The 17,615-nt window shown below is 40.9% G+C and overlaps 1 protein-coding gene across 1 annotated transcript; it reads right to left on the bottom strand.

Annotated features, from left to right (window-relative positions):
* Positions 1–2,385: 2,385 nt before the first annotated feature.
* MIS18A (MIS18 kinetochore protein A) lies at positions 2,386–15,236 on the bottom strand. The gene is made up of 5 exons (XM_003797069.3): positions 14,906–15,236; positions 11,336–11,402; positions 7,700–7,822; positions 3,387–3,483; positions 2,386–2,492 (listed from the first exon to the last, which is right to left on the bottom strand). The coding sequence occupies exons 1-5, from the start codon at positions 15,234–15,236 to the stop codon at positions 2,412–2,414; spliced, it is 699 nt and encodes a 232-aa protein (XP_003797117.1). The 3' UTR covers positions 2,386–2,411.
* Between the last annotated feature and the right edge of the window lie 2,379 nt (positions 15,237–17,615).

Raw genomic sequence — 17,615 nt, 5'->3', positions numbered from 1 at the left:
CTAGACCCAATTCTACAAAGGGTCACCTCTTGGTCTTGCCCATTTTAAATACCCCAAGCTAGACTAGAATCATCCAGGCAGGGCACACTCTGCCCAGGCATCAACGCCACACAAAGTGATGTCTGTGGAGAGAACTCTTCAGTTTGGAAATGATGAACCGGACTGGACAATTTGCTGAGAACAACAGAACCGTCTTGTGGGATGAAAACCATGTAGTGTTCTGCACACACCTATTTAGAGGCCACATAACAGCTTCTGGTATCAGTTTCCATAGCTTCTCCCTAAGGAACTAGGAAGTACCCTTTACGGGAATGGCTAAAGGAAAAATTTCTGGGCAGATTCTGTCTGAAGCCTTTGTGGGTCTTGTGTGATCTGGACTGGTTTCTGGCCCTGCTCCGGGACCCTCCTTCCTGCTCACAGACAGCATGCCCAGAGCTCATTCATCAGGAAAGACAGTGCATCATGTTTTTCACTTACAAGGTACAAAGTAAGAACTTGTTGCCTCAAGTAGTAGGTACATAGGACCAGATGAAAAACAAAAACCACCCCGGCATATGACAAGGCCTCATGCAAAGCAAGAAAAGCCACCAGGTGTCAGCGAAACAGATGGCCCCACAGGGGATGGCTTCTCTCCTGTATCGTCAGAGGCACAAAACAATGCAGTCTTACCTAGAGCCCTCACAGTGGGGGAGCAGTTTCAGAGCCTTGGGGATCCCTCACATACTGTGGTGACAAGGCCACTCCTTAGGAACAGCACTGGCAGGGGCTAAGGATGAGGACTTTCTTATGAGAGTCAGTGTTTCCCAGGGCCGTCAGGTGCTTCAGTGGAAGCCGTGTGATGCGAACACTTGCTGGTTTCTGTCTACAACCCAGGGGTGGTGGGTTTTTTTTTCTTTCTTTTTAGTAGTCTGTATCACCCTCAGTCGAGTGCCGTGGTGTCACAGCCCACAGCAACCTCAAACTCTTGGGCTTAAGTGATTCTCTTGCCTCAGCCTCCCAAGGCACCCACCACAACACCCAGTTATTTTTTTGTTATGGTTGTCATTGTTGGTTAGCAGCCCCAGTGCATGTGGCTGGCACCGTAACCACTGAGCTATGAGCGCTGAGCCAGATGTCTTCTTAAGTCCCCTAACCAGGAATGCAAATGCAAGGATAGAAAGGTAATCGAGGGCCACTCTAAAGGTAGCCACCACAGCATTAGAGCTACACTTACCTTTTGATTCACAACCTAGTTAATAAGCATTAGAACTTACTTTTCATTGGTGAAATCGGTTTTCAAGATACATTGAATTGTACAAATATATAGTACAAATAATTGTACAAATATCTCCTACCCTACTATGAACAGTGAGTATAAGGAATCAGGGAGCAAAGTGCCTATAGCTTTGGAATGGTACCAGAAGATGAGTGCTGGTGTATGCTTTAACCTGAGTAAGCAGTTAGCTAAATCTTATGGCTGAAACACTCTCCAATTTGTTCTGAATGAATTTTGCCATGAGGTATCAGCAAGCAGCTAAGAGGCCCTGAGGTTTCCTCACACTTACCAAGGCAGGATGATGGTCTTGTTGCCAGTGGGTGTTGACACTTACTTTCACAGCACCATACTCTACTTCTGTTCTAGCCCAAAAAGGAGCCGAAACACTCGGGACTGAGAATTCCCCCAAAGGGTGCTTTCCTGACCACCTGGGGTCCGGAGGTAGAGAGGAAAATGGCACCCAGAATTTAACACTGCAGTGTTTTTGTCAAAAACTCTGCTGAGACCCCGACAGATAACACCATATTAGCCTGTAGCGAGGCGGATAGGTGCTGCCCTGATTAGAATTCTTGGGAGGCTTTTATTTAAGATTTTAGGGTGTGTGTTGACAGAATGAAATAAATAGTTAATAGTCTCAGGACTCAATCATGTGGGTGGTCTTTTGATTATGGAAAAAGGTCATCAGGTAACATCCGTATTTCATGATACCAGGATTTTTGAAATCAGTAAAATGTCACCATTCAGTCTGCAAAAATCAATCTTAAAGTACTTTGTTTTATCTTTATTCCATTCCTGATTATAAAAATAAACATGCACACTATAAAAGTCTTACAACGTGTTAAGATTTTATCGTTCATGTTAAATATTGTCCCAAGTATTAAAGGTGAAAGAAATAAAGTTTGAAAAAAATAGGAAATGAAGAATAATGAATTTGACACAAAGGAGAAAACAGTTCAGAAAATTACCCCAATTTCTTATCAAAATAGAAACCCCTAAATTCCAATCCTATCAAGTACCATCATATGACTTTAAAATTGGAATTTGGGAAACAATCACCTCTTTACCATAAAATACAGCTGTAACAGTAATTCTACAATTCTCATTTAACATATAAGGGGAAGAAGGACAGGGCAGGACAAGGGACAGAGAGAGTAGTTTAGCTTTTAGAACCGGCAAAGGACAGTTTTGATTCAACTTCCCACAGCTTCATGTGTAATGCTTTCAAGACATCTTCCATCTGTTGAATTAAAAAAATATATATGAATATGATTAAAAATTACACATGCTTAAACATGAAAATATACACTGTTAATGCAATTTTGAATGTAAGGCATAGAACATATTCAGTGTGTGTTACATAACTATCTTGAAGCCTGAACTAAATTTTATTAAACAAAACCTAATTCAGTAGTTCTTGACCTGTAACCAACCTATGGCTCCTCTGCACACTCATTCCCACTTTGCCCAAGCCCAGTTCGCCATGAGAAGACACTAACACTCAACAGTAAGTCTGTTTATGCCACAGAACTGAATGAAATAAAATACTGATTGGAGCCAAAGAGATATTTCTAGTTTAACAGTTTCAGAACATAGATTGTTCTGATTTTGGCATGCAATGTTTTCCTTATTATTTTGTTGATAAAGCTATAGCTAAATTTATAGTTTAGGTCCCCTCAAAATCAACTTTATTGACAATTGAAATAAAATAAGCACTCTCTTACTGTAAAAATGCTAAGATCAAAACAGATGACATTACAAGAATCATTGTGGCTCGGCACCCGTAGCACCATGGTTACAGTGCCAGCCACATGCACCAAGGGTAGTGGGTTTGAACCCAGCCCAGGACAGCTAAACAAACAAGAACAACTGCAACAAAAAAATAGCCAGGCATTGTGGCGGGCACCTGTAGTCCCAGCTACTTGGGAGGCTGAGGCAAAAGAATTGCTTAAGCCCAAAAGTTTGAGGTTGCTGTTAGCTGAGATGCCACAGCACTCTACCAAGGGCGACATACTGAGACTCTGTCTCAAATTAAAAAATAAGTAAATAAAAGAATTATTGTTTGTGGAAGACGCCTCGTTCACTGGCAAGAAGTCATTCATACAAAGATATAAAAGGTACAGAATAAAATTACCTGTTTTAAAGACTTTTCTATTTCAACTCTGCTTTCAAGATTAAAAAGTTCTTTATCTTCTGACACAATCTGCTTTTCAGCGGACCCTAAAATATAACTAAAATACAGTACAGAGTTAAAATATGAACTGAACATGGTATCCCAGCCACTTGGGAGGCAGTGGCAGGAAGACTGCTAGAGCCCAGGGGTCAAGACCAACCAAGGCAACATACTGAGATACCCATTTCCAACAAATATAAAGTTAAAATATGAAAAGGAAATATTAAATTTATGTCAATTAATAATATTAAAACTCTAAGTATGTTACATTATAGGTTAGTAACAAGTAAACAAATAAAACCCCCATTCTTGCTAATAGCAACCTGCTCAGGAAACTATACAAATATTATATAAAATCATGTCTTCCTCCTTAACAGCTCTGCCCAAGTATTTCTACATATTACATAATCTTTAAGTATTTCATTGGAATAAACTTGCTCCTTAGTAAGCTAGGTGGCAAAACATTTTCATTCACAGTTCAAAATTCTAAGGTCAAGTTTAAAGATCTTGCAGAAGCCATGACCCTGAAGAAGCCATTGCTTTCTTGCTTCCTTCTGGAAATGTGTATTCAAATTTGACTTTTTTTCCCTTAAGACACAGTCTCACTCTGTCTCCCAGGCTGGAATGCCATGGCATCACCACAGCTCACAACAACCTCAAACTCTTGGGTTTAAACAATCCTCCTGCCTGAGCCTCCCAAGTCACTGGGACTACAGGTGCGCACGCTCTCCCCACCCCACTGCCTACAATGCCCATCTAGTTTTTCTATTTTTTAGTGGAGACAGGGTCTCAGTCTTGCTTAGGTTGGTCTCAATCTCCTGAGCTGAAGGGATCCTCCAGCCTCAGCCTCCCAGAGTGCATGAACCACGTGCCCAGACTGTATGTCACTTCTTTTGTTGAGTAAGAGCAATCTTCCTTTGGAAACCCTACTGATTGTATCCCTAGCATGCTAGGCAAACCTGCAGAAGGCAATTAATGTCCCATTTAGAAAAAAGAGAAAGAGAGATGAGGGGTAAAAATTAAATGGCATTGAGTAATTTATAAAACTGTAAATAAAGATTACAGAAGGCATACACTTTTAAAACAAAACCAGATTTCCTGGCATTAAAATCCTGCTCCAAGAGGCAACTTCTACCCTAAATTCAACTTTTCAGAGAAAAATAGCTTCAATACTATGATCCTTGGGCAAAAAACCCTCATAAGTTTTCTTTTATACAAATGATATCACTTTTAAAAGTTTTGTACCAACTCTACTGGTTAAGATTTCATGTTGTTTATAGTTATCTTCTCTCGTATTTAATTTCCACAAACTTTGGTAAAATCCTCACGGAGACTAACAGAGCATTTGTTTGAACCTGGGTCTTCCATGCATATATTAAGACCAAAATAGAACATCTCTCCAGACCTACACACTTCGTAACAAGGAGTGGTACTTGTTATATTATCCTTTCATGTAAAGATTATAAAAAGTTTATAGATTATAAAGTACTTTTTCCTTTTTTTTTTTTCACAGTTTTTGTCCAGGGCTGGGTTTGAACCTACCACCTCTGGTATATGGGGCTGGCGCCCTACTCCTCTGAGCCACAGGGTGCCGCCCTAGATTATAAAGTTTTGATCTAGGCCAGGCGCAGTGGCTCACACCAGTAATTCTAGCACTTTGGGAAGCCAAGGCAGGAGCACTGCTTCAAGTCAAGAATTTGAGACCAGGCTCGGCGCCTGTGGCTCAAGTGGCTAAGGCACCAGCCACATACACCTAAGGTGGTAGGTTCGAATCCAGCCCGGGCCTGCCAAACAACAATGATGGCTGCAACAAAAAAAAAAAATAGCCAGGCACCTGTGGTCCCAGCTACTTGGGAGGCAGAGGCAGGAGACTCGCTTGAGCCCAGGAGTTGGAGGTTGCTGTGAGCTGTGAGTTGCTGTGAGCTGTGATGCCACGGCTCTCTACCCAGGGGGACAGCTTGTAGCTCTGTCTCAAAAAATAATAATAATAATTTGAGACTAGCCTGACCAAGAGTGAGACCCCATCTCTACAAGATATAGAAATAATTAGCTGATTGTGATGTCACACGTCTATTGTATCAGCTACTGGGGAGGCTAAGGTAGGAGGATCACCTGAACCCAAGAGTTTGAGGTTGCTGTGAACTATGATCACACCACTGCACTCTAACTACCTGGACTGGCAGAGCAAAACTCTGTCTCAAAAAAGAATTTTTTTCTTTTTACTCTAAACTTGTCTAGTTTCCAAAAAGGGGGCAGAGCTACAGTTATCAAGGAACAATTAGATCAACAAATAATTAGAATAATAAAAACAATAGTGTTCTAAATTTTTTAAAGAGAAAAATCTAAGCTACTCAACAGGAGTGATAAAATAGTTTACATAATGAAGTCTAGGCATTTTCTTTCCTTCTTAAATTGTCCTTCTTTCCTGATACATAAGGTTTCTTAGGCATCCCTGAAGTACTGAGGGTTTTATCTTTTTCAGGATGAGTGAACATTCACTGAAGGCAACTGATATTTTTTTGTTTTCTTTAAAAACCAATGAAATGGAAAATCATTAAGCTATCTGGGGCAAAGGCTCACGTGTGTAATCCCAGCACTTTGGAAGGCCAAGGCAGGAGGATGAATGGAGGCCAGGAGTTCGAGACCAGCCTTGGCAATGTAGAGACCCTATCTCTACAAAAACATGTTTTAATTGGCCAGGTGTGGTGCTGCACGCCTATGATCCTACCTACTTGGAAAGAGCTGAGGCAAGAGGATTGCTTGCGCTTAAGTGAGCTGCAATCATGCCAGGCCACGGTACACCAGCCTAGGCGACATAGCAAGATTCTGTCTCAAAAATAAAAGATGTCTAAAATGTTCTAAATGATGTCTATCATCAGCCCATAATTCAGTTTCCTAATACTTTTTAGAAATCTTAGAGAATGAAGAGTTTTTCTTGCATTTTTCAACAAAAGCAGATAGTTCTTTACTACAGGAACTAGTTGAACTTTGTATTTCTACTTTTCCAGAACACCAAAGGGACTTTGTTCCTACCCATTTTGAAATTTCTATTCCTTTTCTTTTTTTAGTAGCAGAGATTTATCAAGAGCATCTGTAAGTAGATGGGCTGCCACCGAAAATGGAAAATGGAGACAGCCTGAAATTTCTATTTCTTCATGATATTCTAAGAGGCTAAAAGCTGGGAGAAGAAAAATAGACACTATATATTAATCTACCCCATTGCTTTAAAATAATCCTTTTAAACCACATTTAACTTTAAAAAATTACTGAACATATTTTTACTCCAAAAAACTTTGTGTTTTCTCCTACAATTTAGAATGTCTGACTATTCCAATACCACATAACTCAGGTTAAGGCAAAAAAAAAAAAAAATCACTAGTTTTATTGTCAGGGTGTCCTAAAGTTTGCCATACATACATACATACACAGGAAAAATGGGAAATTATAGCTAAATGAACCTTTGTTTACAAAATATTCATTATAGGCCAGGCGCAGCGGCTCACACCTACAGTCTGAGCACTCTGGGAGGCTGAGGCAGGTAGACTGCCAGAGCTCTGGAGATGGAGATCAGCCTGAGCAAAAGCAAAACCTATCTCTAAAAAATAGCGAAACCAGGCAGCACCTGTGGCTCAGTGGGTAAGGTGCTGGCCCCATATACCAAGGGTGGCATGTTCAAACCTGGCCCCGGCCAAACTGCAACAAAAAAATAGCCAGGCCGTTGTGGCGGGCGCCTGTAGTCCCAGCTACTCAGGAGGCTGAGGCAAGAGAATCGCCTAAGCCCAGGAGTTGGAAGTTGCTGTGAGCTGTGTGATGCCATGGCACTCTACCAAGGGCGATAAAGTAAGACTCTGTCTCTACAAAAAAAAATAGCCAAACCTTGTGGGGGTGCCTATACTCACAGCTACCAGGGAGGCTGAAGCAAGAGAATTGCTTTGACCTCCAGAGTTTGAAGTTGCTGTGAGCTACGACCCCATGGAACTCTACAAAGTAGAGTTTGGCAACAACACTCTGTCTCAAAAAACAAAAACAAAATATTCATTACAAAATTCTACAAAATATTACTCTATGTTGATATATAAATATAAAACACATTTAAAATAAAAACACAGTATTTGTTAATTTTCCCTGTTTATGGCGACCTTTAGGATACCCTGTATTTTTAACCAGTGTTGATTTAGTTCTGATGCTCTTGTATCAATTCATGCCAATTTTTATGCAAACTTTAAAGTTCAGAGACATCAGTTGTTAGGGAACCATTTATAGCTCAAACTTACCTTTCAATGGCTTCAACACTGAGGCAAAACAAGTCTCTCTTACTGTCAAGATCCCTGGGAGTGCATCTATATACGTAGCCAAGGTTTAGTGAGCACCCTGCACAGTACAAAGTCTCAAGAATGCTGCAATAAAGAAATGTCGTCACTTGAGGAAAGAAAGTAGCAACTCGTTAAAGCAAAAATGCTATTGTTAAAATCCACAAACACTTAAGTTTCTCAAGTATGTTATTCTGACCTTACTGAGTCATATACATAAGATAGAAAAAAATGAGGGTAAGATATTTACAAGACAAATGTTAAGGACAGTCATCTCCAGGTCACAATGCATTACGCATAAAGGACAAGAGACATCTAAGAGAGTGACAAAAAGAAAGGACATTAAGGTAGTGTTTTTCTTGACTATAAGCACCCCAATTTGACATTAAGAAAAATTATCTAAAATTCAGAAGACAAAAAGAATCTATTATGTATGTTCTTTTAATGTCATGTTGTTCAAAGAGCCCACCAAAGGTCATTAACATTCTAGAGCACAGAGAGGCAGTTTTTTTTGCAATTAAAGGTAACAAACCAGAAAACAAATATTTTAGGCTTGCAGACCACAAGGTGTCTGTATATTCCCGCCCACACCTATTCATGTCTTCTTTAAATCTGGTTTAGAATCCAGTATCTCCCCCAAGCCTTGTTGAATGAACCTGTTCAGATTTATCATTCTATTAATATACTAAAATTACAGTTCCAATGCATAGCAAATTGATAACAATTGGAGACTTAAATCTAGTAGTGATCACAATACTGAAATACACACCACAAAAGGTTATGGCATACGTACCATATTTGTTGTATATAATGGGCTCTCAAATTTTTGACCCAAACTTTAGGGAAAAAAATCTTCACTTTAACTTTTTAATTTTAATTTTTATGTTTACATTTAGGTATTTGTATTTTATATTGTAAAGGAATTTTGTAAAAATATCCCCTAGATTACCAGCGGCCATCTAAAGTATATGAAGAGAAACACAAAGCTTTTCTTTTACGTTCAACAAAACCAATATCCATATTCCAGGATATTAGTTTGCATATGGATTATACTGTTATTGCTTTCTAGAGTTATCAACTCATAAGCATAAATAAAAGAATTAAAAACATTTTTATAGATATAGATTTTGTACTACTCATGTATCACGTGCATTGCTAATTTTTCCCTCAAAAATTTGGGCAAAAGTATGTATTATACACGGCAAAATATGGTAATATATCACTGATATATTAATCACATATTAATATTAATATATCACCTATATGTTATGCTATACTAAGTTTCTATGTGTTTTTATAAGTTTCCGTAAACTTTTTTTTTTGCAAATAATTTTTATTTTATTTTTTATTGTTTTTATTGTTGGGGATTCATTGAGGGTACAAAGAACCAGGTTACATTGATTGCATTTGTTAGGTAAAGTCCCTCTTATAATTATGTCCCACCTCCAAAAGGTTCCATAAACTTTTACATAAGAAATATAAAAGCATCTTGGTTACAAAACTCCACCTATACTACACAAACCTCAATCATTATTAGGCTACATCACATAATTACCAAGATTGTGAACTAAAGTCTAATATAAATGTTATCACCCAAGAAAGGAAACTTAAGAGAAACCTGAGGCTTGAACTCCCTAAATACAGCGATCAACAGATAAGATGGTTTTATCCTGAATTACCAAAATCACTCTGCAGATGCCAACAGCCTTAGCAGCTCCTGTGTCATGGACTAGGGATTAAGACCAAATATAACAAAAAACGCTCTTATCAACCATTATTCAAAAAATTAAAAGGTGCCGGGCATGGTGGCTCCTGCCTGTAATCCTAGCACTCTGGAAGGTCAAGGTAGAAGGATCACTTGAAGTCAGGAGTTTGAGACCAGCCTGAACAAAGTGAGATCCCACAGCTACTAAAAATAGAAAAACTAGCCAGGCCCGGTAGCCTTTGCCTATAGTCCCAGCTATTCCAGAGGCTAAGCAAGAGTATACCTGGAGCCCAGGAGTCTGAGATTACTGCGAGCTAGAGTGAGGCCATGGTACTCTAGCCTGGGTGACAGAGACTATTTCGAAAAGAAATGTAAAAGACTTTAGAGGCTGGTGCAGTGGCTCACACCTGTAATCCTAGCACTCTGGTGGGCCCAGGCGGGTGGATTGCTTTAGTTCCGGAGTTCAAGACCAGCCTGAGCAAAAGTGAGACCCTGTCTCTTAAAAAAAAACCAGCCAAGCATTGTGCCAGGTACCTATAGTCCCAGCTACTCAGGAAGCTGAGGCAAGATGATCACTCACTTGAGCCTAAGAGTTTGAGGTTGCTGTGAATTATGATGCCACAGCACTATCTCAAAAAAAAAAAAAAAAATAGGATTTTAGGATCCTTTTTTAATACATACAAAAAAGGATTTCTGTGTATTAAATGTTTGTATCCCCTCCCCTAAATTCATATGTTGAAATCCTAGCCCCCAATGTGACGATATTAGGAAGTGGGGGGTCTTTGGGAGGTGATTCAGTCATGAGGGCCTAGAGTAACTTTGAAATTGAAATGTACTTTGTTTGAATAAAATACTCTTATACTCCTAAAAATGAAAAACAGTATATTTTTTACAAGAACAGCATCTTATTAAAAAAAAACAAAACCAAAACAGCATTTTGAATATGCATTAAAGTATATATGTAATTATTAATTCTGGCTTGTTTGAGTACCACCCAAAGTTATTTCATATACATCAGTTAGATACATTTCCTGTTTGGGCTACAATTATAAAAAGCAAGGCCTGAGATACCACCTGCAGCATGTGGTGATGAACATAGCAAGATCCTCTCAACCCCTAAAGTGGCCACACAAGGCCTAGGACTGCTGGAGCTCCTGTGTCCTTTGGTTTTGACCACAAGAGCCTTGTCTGTTTACCCCAACAGGCTGTGTGTATGTGTGTTACATTAGCATTTTATGTGTGCCATGACATGAAAAAAGTGGGTAGCACTGGTTTTAAGGCTGAGGTCCACAACTCCTGGGCCAAAGACCAGTACTAGTTGTGGCCTGCTAGGAACAAGCAGAACTTCACCTGTATTTACAGCCACTTCCTATTGCTTTCATTACAGCCCAAGCCCCACCTGCTGTCAGATCAGGGGTGGCATTAGATTCTCATAGGAGGGCAACACCTACTGGATACTATGTATACACATGGGAGGGATGGAGGTTGTGGTCTCCTTATGAAAATCTATTGTGTTCCCCCACCCTATGGAAAAATTATCTTCCCTGAAACCAGTTCTTGGTGCCAAAGGGACCACGAGTCTAAGGTATCATTTGACTTTGAGATTTTAGGATACAGATATTTTCTTTTCCTATTCCTATTTTCTATTTTCTTCAGCACCAAGCCCAAAGACCCAAAATGGGAGTATCAGAATGTGCTTTTAGAAACCGAGAAATATCTAAGAGCAACCACAACCATTCAAGAATTGATATATGTGAATGACTGATTTTATACTGATTATCATGAAAACAGTTTTATCCCAAGTAATCTTACTGGTAATGATCTTTTAAGGATCTTACTCGAAAAATAAAGATTCTCCCTCATGTACATATTCACATAGATAAAGCCTTACTCACCAACCGTTTTCCTTTTCACGTTTAGACAGCTTCTGTTCCTTATCCACAGAAACATTACAGGAAACAGCTAGAAAGAGAGAAAGTAAAAATTATTTATTAATGTAGTTTGCTAATATACATGCGGAATTTAAAGAATTTCTAATCCACCTTTTATTTTAGAATTCAGAGGAGCAGAAAAAACAAGAGCCCAAAGTGGTTATGGTGCCAGCCACGTGCCCTGAGGCTGGCAGGTTCGAACCCAACCCGGACCTGCTAAACAATGACAATGCAACAAAATATAGCCCCGAGTTGTTTTGGGCACCTATAGTCCCAGCTACTTGGGAGGCTGAGGCAAGAGAATCACGTAAGCCCAAGAGTTGGAGGTTGCTGTGAGCTGTGATGCCATAGCACTCTACCAAGGGTGACATAGTGAGACTCTGTCTCAAAAAAATAGTGAAACTTGGAACTATCAGAACCTCATTCATAGGCTGCAAAGATTATCTGCCAGATAGTGAAATTGGGATCAAAACCATGGAAGATGTCAAAAGCCAATGAATATGTTATCTCCAGATCTCAAGAGCCCATTTCTCTAAAAGTAATTGAGAGGGTCCTCAGAATCCCACCCAAGCATCTTTTACTTGGACCATGACTTGGACAGAGGCAGCAGAAACTGGGATGTCATCCTTGATTCTTCATCTGTTCACCTTGCTCCCCCATGTCCATGCCACGGACTTGTCTTGTCAATTCTATCTCACAAACCTCACTCCAGCCCCCAAACCACAGCACCACATCCTACCCAGACTAGAGTACTAGCTCCTCATTCACCTCCCCACTTCCACAATTGCTCCTCCTTCAATGCTGTATCCCAAGACTACTAAGGTCGTATCATTCCCCTCCTTTTACTAAAGAGATCACTATTCCTTAGAATAGGCTATGAAGGCCCGGAATTTCCAGCCCCTTTCCTTCCCTCCCAAATCTTATCTTTATTCTATTCTTTGACTACACTAGCCTCAAGGCATTTGCACCAACTGCTCTGTGCCTGGAAAAAGCAAAGAGCTGACCCAAGAATTACACGGGCGTTCATGTTCAAAAACAAGCAAACATTTTTAAGCACTCAAACTTGTTTTCTTGCGGATGGGGAGAGGGAACATTTAAGAATGGGAAAGCTATTTAAGAGGCTTTCTTATAGGGTGGCACCTATGGCTCAAAGGAGTAAGGCGCCAGCCCCATATGCCAGAGGTGGCAGGTTCAAACCCAGCCCTGGCCAAAAACCACCACCAAAAAAAAAAAAAAAAAAGCCTTTCTTATATTAATAAGAGTACTGAAATCAAGAAATAAATTCCTAGAAACATTACATTAAAGGCCATGTTTGGGCTACAAAACAGAATGTCAATGTTATAAACCCTGACAAAGTAAAAGTAATTAAACTAACTCAAACTGGGTTAGGAAGGAATGAAAATGAATCCAAGAGGTCATTTGTCTTTGCAGTGAGTGTTAAATCATTACATCAGATTATCTACAGGAAACAAATCAAGATATTTACGGTTTTTAATATTTAAAAACTGATATAAAAAATAACAGAATTAATAGTATTTCTATATGTAAAGCAAAACAAAGAAAAAAGCCCACATGGCGAAACACAGAAAAGCTATAAAAACAGACCACAAATAAAATGAAAGACGTAATACCAAACATGCCATTTCTTAAGAAGCTGTAAGCAAAGTAAACGCACTCACTTAAAGAAATAACTTCTAATGCATCGACAATCTCACCCAAACACATGCTGTTCTGATGGTGGCAACACGGGAAAGAACCCAGGCCTCTATCAACAGGTACAGACTGGGCAAATCAACAGCACCCCCATTAGAGAAATCACTTAAGTGGCACTTGCTAAATCACAGGACACACTAATGCATTTAATTCTCACAAATATCCCAAGTGAATGTTATCCCCATTTTACAGAGGAAAAAACTGAGGCACATAGAGCTTACCAAAGGATTCACAGCTAGTTAAGTGGCAATCTCACCAAGGATTTACCAAGAAGCTGCCACAAAACTGAAGTATACCTACATACACTAAATCTGGAAAACATTCCATACATGTGAAATAAAAAAAGCTTGCTTAACTGTATGAACTATATAATCTCAAGTGTGTTTTTGAATAGTTACATGTTTAAATACGTTCATATGTGCATGGAACACATCTGTAACTAAGTAACAAGGCAGGTGCAATTCTGGGACTAGGGCAGTGTGTGGACCAAGGGATAAGTGCTTTTTACTTTTATGCTCCTCCTCAGGGTTTGATTTTAATAGGTGCAAAGAGTTAATGCCAATGCATCACCCTTTGTTTCTGTGTAACTACTGTAACAGGATTTAGCAATAGTAGTTCATGAACTGATATATGCTTGTGGAAAACAGTGGGTCCCCGAAAGTTCCGTGTCACTCGTGGACACTTGTGAGCCACTTCATTCCCAATAGTACACCCAGGAAGGAAAACATTCCACCAATATCAGTAAGCTGGTGAATTTCTGCCATCAAAATATTTACAGAATTCAAACAGAGCACTTTAAAAATCACAATCCAGAAGCAGCCATTATTACAGCAATGCAGAAGAATATATGAGAAACACTTTACTCCTAAATAAATAACAACAAAAACAATAAAAGGAGGGAATGGTAGGGAAACAGAGGTAACTTAGAGAACCAGGATTAAAAGCTAGAACTCCGGTCTTCTTAACTCTTTCACTGTGTCCTCCTGCCTCTCCAGTTTCGATGGGGCTGTTGGTGCTTTTATTGCAAGTTACCCAGACTGTTAAAGGTATCCACTGGCAGAACCAGCAAGACCCGAAAAATCAATCTTGACATCCCCCTGCCGGAAGCAGGCAGATAGAAAGCTTAATTTCTTAAATAAACCATTAATAACGTAACTCGATAATTAACAGCCTGCTAATTTCTGTAGAAATTAATAGTACTGGCTACATTCCCAAATGCTTACAATCTAGTTGGCCGTTTGCTCCTTTTGTGTGTTTGTTTTAGGGCCTTAAAAAAAAAAAGTAGTAGTATTGGCTCAGCGCCAGCCACATACACCAAGGCTGGCAGGTTCGAACCCCGCTGAGGCCAGCTAAACAATGACAGCTGCAACAAAAAATAGCCGGGCGTTATGGCGGGCATCTGTAGTCCCAGCTACTGGAGTGGCTAAGGCAAGAGAATCGCTTTAAGCCCAAGAGATGAGGTTTCTGTGAGCTGTGACGCCGCGGCACTCTACGGAGGGTGATACAGTGAGACTCTGTCTCCAAAAAAAAATATTGTCATTTGTTTCTTATTAATGCTCACAAATGATGCCAATTCAACTGCTGCTCTTCTGGGATGGAGGACCCCTGAAAAGGACGCGTCACTCGTGAGCCCAAGTGCAGGGGTGTCCCTTTTCCTCCTTCTTTACTGAGACAATTCACACTTTCAGATTTTTCTGTTTTTAAAATCCGTGGGCAGCCCCAAGGGGCCCTCCCTTCCTAGGGCCGCCCTGTCTCACACACCTAGAGAGAAAGTGGCCCCAACCTCTCCGCCCTCCCACCCCTTTCCCGGCCCGAACTGACAGCGCAGTAAGATGCAGTTGGTGTCCTCCTGGTTGGTCACCCAGCTCAACGAGTCGCCCAGCGGCCGCCGGCAGCCGGAGCACAGAAACACCAGCGGCTTCTCCTCTGCCACCGCTGCCTCCTCCAGCCGCTCCTTCTCTGTGTCGCCCTCCGACGCGTCCCCGCTTGTAGAGCTCCACATGCTCTCCCACTTCTGCAGCAGCTGTTGGCGGCTCGAATCTTCGGAGAGCCGCTTGCCCAACAGCAACGAGTCGTTCCGCTTGCCCTTGTTGCAGCACATACAACCGGTAGATGAGCCTCTGCAACAGTTGGACGACCAAGCGCCCGCCATTGCTTACAAATCGCCCGCGCCTAGAGCGCCAAGGGATAAACGCCCCTGCGCAGGCGCGGGGCGGGGCGCGGAGGCGGAGATGGAGCCAAGACCAGAGCCGGAGGAGCCTACGGAGGCCCCTAATGCGCATGCCCGCGATCGGGACCGGCTGCGCCTGCGTCAGATTCTCCTTGCTATGGAAATTGAAGGTGCTGAGCACCTTTACGGGGTGGATTTAAGGAGGTTGTTCGCCTCCTCACGTCGGAGGGAGCGCGTTGTTGAGAAAGTTAACCAGCCCTGAATTATTACCAGTTCCTCAGCAAGACCTTTACCATGGTTAGTTACGGCGACTACGCCGCCGCATACCACCCAGAAAGGAGTTAGGGGCGCACGCCTGCTGTCTGTGGCTCGTCAGTCCGTGAGATGCTGCAGCCCCCTCAAACTTTAGCTTGTCTAAGAATCACCCGGGGGACTGGTTCAGCAAAGATTGGTGGGCCCCGCCTTCAGATCCTGGTTCAGTAGGCAGGGAGTTAGCCCAAGAATTTGCATTTCTCACAAAATCCTAGGCATCAGATGCTGTTAGGTAGTATTTGCAGCTCCACGTTTTTAAAAAATGGAATGGGGATGGGGGGGTGTAAATTGACAAATTACAGTTGTGTGTAGACAGTCCACTTTTGCTCTAGTTTGTGCGCTTCTGGAAACTGACCCACTTTCCTTGAGAAGAAGAAAGTAGGGGTTGTTGGGAAGCCGCGTCATTGCACATTCCTTTGCACATTGTTATTCCTAGAATGAGACCCACTGCTAATGCGGGGTGGGGGGGGGGACTCTGTAAAATAAAGAGGTTTATTCTGAGCCAACTCTGCGCGACTGTGGCCTAGGGAGTGTACTCAAGAAGCCTTGAGTATCCGAAGTGGTGGGGTTACCCTTTAGTTTTTTTTTTTCTTTTCTTTTTTTTTTATTAAATCATTTGTACATAGATCATAAATACATTCATGCCATTTACCTTTTTTCTTGTTATTTAAATCTCTTCTAAAAATAATTGACTATGCCTGGTGCAGTGACTCATGCCTATAATTTTAGCGTTCTGGGAGACCGAGGCAGGTGGATTGCTTAAGCTCAGGAGTTTGAGACCAGCCTGAGCAAAAGCGAGCATTGTGGAGGGTGCCTGTGGTCCCAGCTACACAGGAGCTGAGGCAAGAGGATCGCTTAAGCCCAGAGTTTGAGGTTGCTATGAGCTGTGACACCATGGCACTCTACCAAGGGTGACAAAGTCAGACTCTGTCTCAAAAAAAAAAAAGATAATTGTCTATCGAACAAAAATAGCTATGCAGGGTGGGGTTTATAACATATATAATAGTAAAGTATACAATAATAGTTTACATAAAATTTACTTCCAATTTTAGTACAGCTGGCACTAGAAAAAAAGCAAAAACTTGGAGTCAGAAGTCCTGAGTAGACCTACACCTCCCTTCACAAGGTAGTAAGCAGGTAGGAACCTGGGGAAAGGCTGTTGGCCTTCCCTGAGTCTGATTCTCTATGAAGTAAATGGGTCAGTACAGCACCAGGTTGTTGATAAAGGTCAAGTGATAGTAATTGAATGTGAATGAAAATTGTTCCTTAACCCTAGCATACCATGCTTGGTAAATTAGCTTCCAGCTGGAAGAAAATGCTTCAAATATTTTAGTCTTTTTAAAATTTTTTTTATTAAATCATAGTTGTGTACATTAATGCAATCATGGGGTACAGTGTGGTGTTTTCATATACATTTTGAAATACTCTCATCAAACTAGTTAACGTGGCCTTCATGTCATTTTCTTAGTTACTGAGTTAAGACATTCATACTCTGCTTTTAGATTCACTTGTACCCTTATAGGATAAACCATAGAGGTGACCCCACCAATCACCCTCCCTCCCCCCATCTCCCCCTTCTCATATTCTAAGGCTATAATTAGGTTATAACATTGCTATGAAAGCTATAAATTAGTTTCAAAATAGGGCTGTGTACATTGGATACTTTTCTTCCATTCTTGTGATACTTTGCTAAGAAGAACATTTTAGACTTTTTTTAATCCATAGAATTCTCTTCCCTCCTTCTGCTTCTTTCATGGAGCTAAGCTTGACCTTCCTGGAATGTTGTTTTCAAGCACAGTATTGATACAACCTCTGTGAGTTCGTTAAGAAAGTAGGTACTTTGGAATTGTAGAAGCAAGGGGAAACTTGCCCTTTGCTCTGAAATTTCACTAAAAGATCAACTCACAATTAGGGCAGATTAGTAAGAGAAATGTTTATTTCCAAATACCATGTGCATGGGAGTGATCACCAGTTACCCAATGCAGTTCAGATATTCTTTCTTTTTAGAGACAGAGTCTCATTTTGTCCCCTTTGGTAGAGGGGTAGAGT

This window comes from Otolemur garnettii, unplaced genomic scaffold (genome assembly GCF_000181295.1).
Source record: "Otolemur garnettii isolate 467f Iridium unplaced genomic scaffold, OtoGar3 scaffold00111, whole genome shotgun sequence".
NCBI lineage: Eukaryota > Metazoa > Chordata > Mammalia > Primates > Galagidae > Otolemur > Otolemur garnettii.
Note: the sequence above shows the minus strand (reverse complement) of the source record. Positions and strands in the feature narration are given on the sequence as shown.

Excerpts from the sequence above, each read along its gene's own strand:
- MIS18A (XM_003797069.3), bottom strand. The coding sequence starts at position 15,236 with ATGGCGGGCGCTTGGTCGTCCAACTGTTGCAGAGGCTCATCTACCGGT. Across the intron at positions 7,823-11,335 it reads CGTGAAAAGGAAAACGGTTG|CATTCTTGAGACTTTGTACT; the intron begins GTGAGTAAGGCT and ends TCTTTATTGCAG. Across the intron at positions 3,484-7,699 it reads AGTGTTGAAGCCATTGAAAG|TTATATTTTAGGGTCCGCTG; the intron begins GTAAGTTTGAGC and ends ACTGTATTTTAG.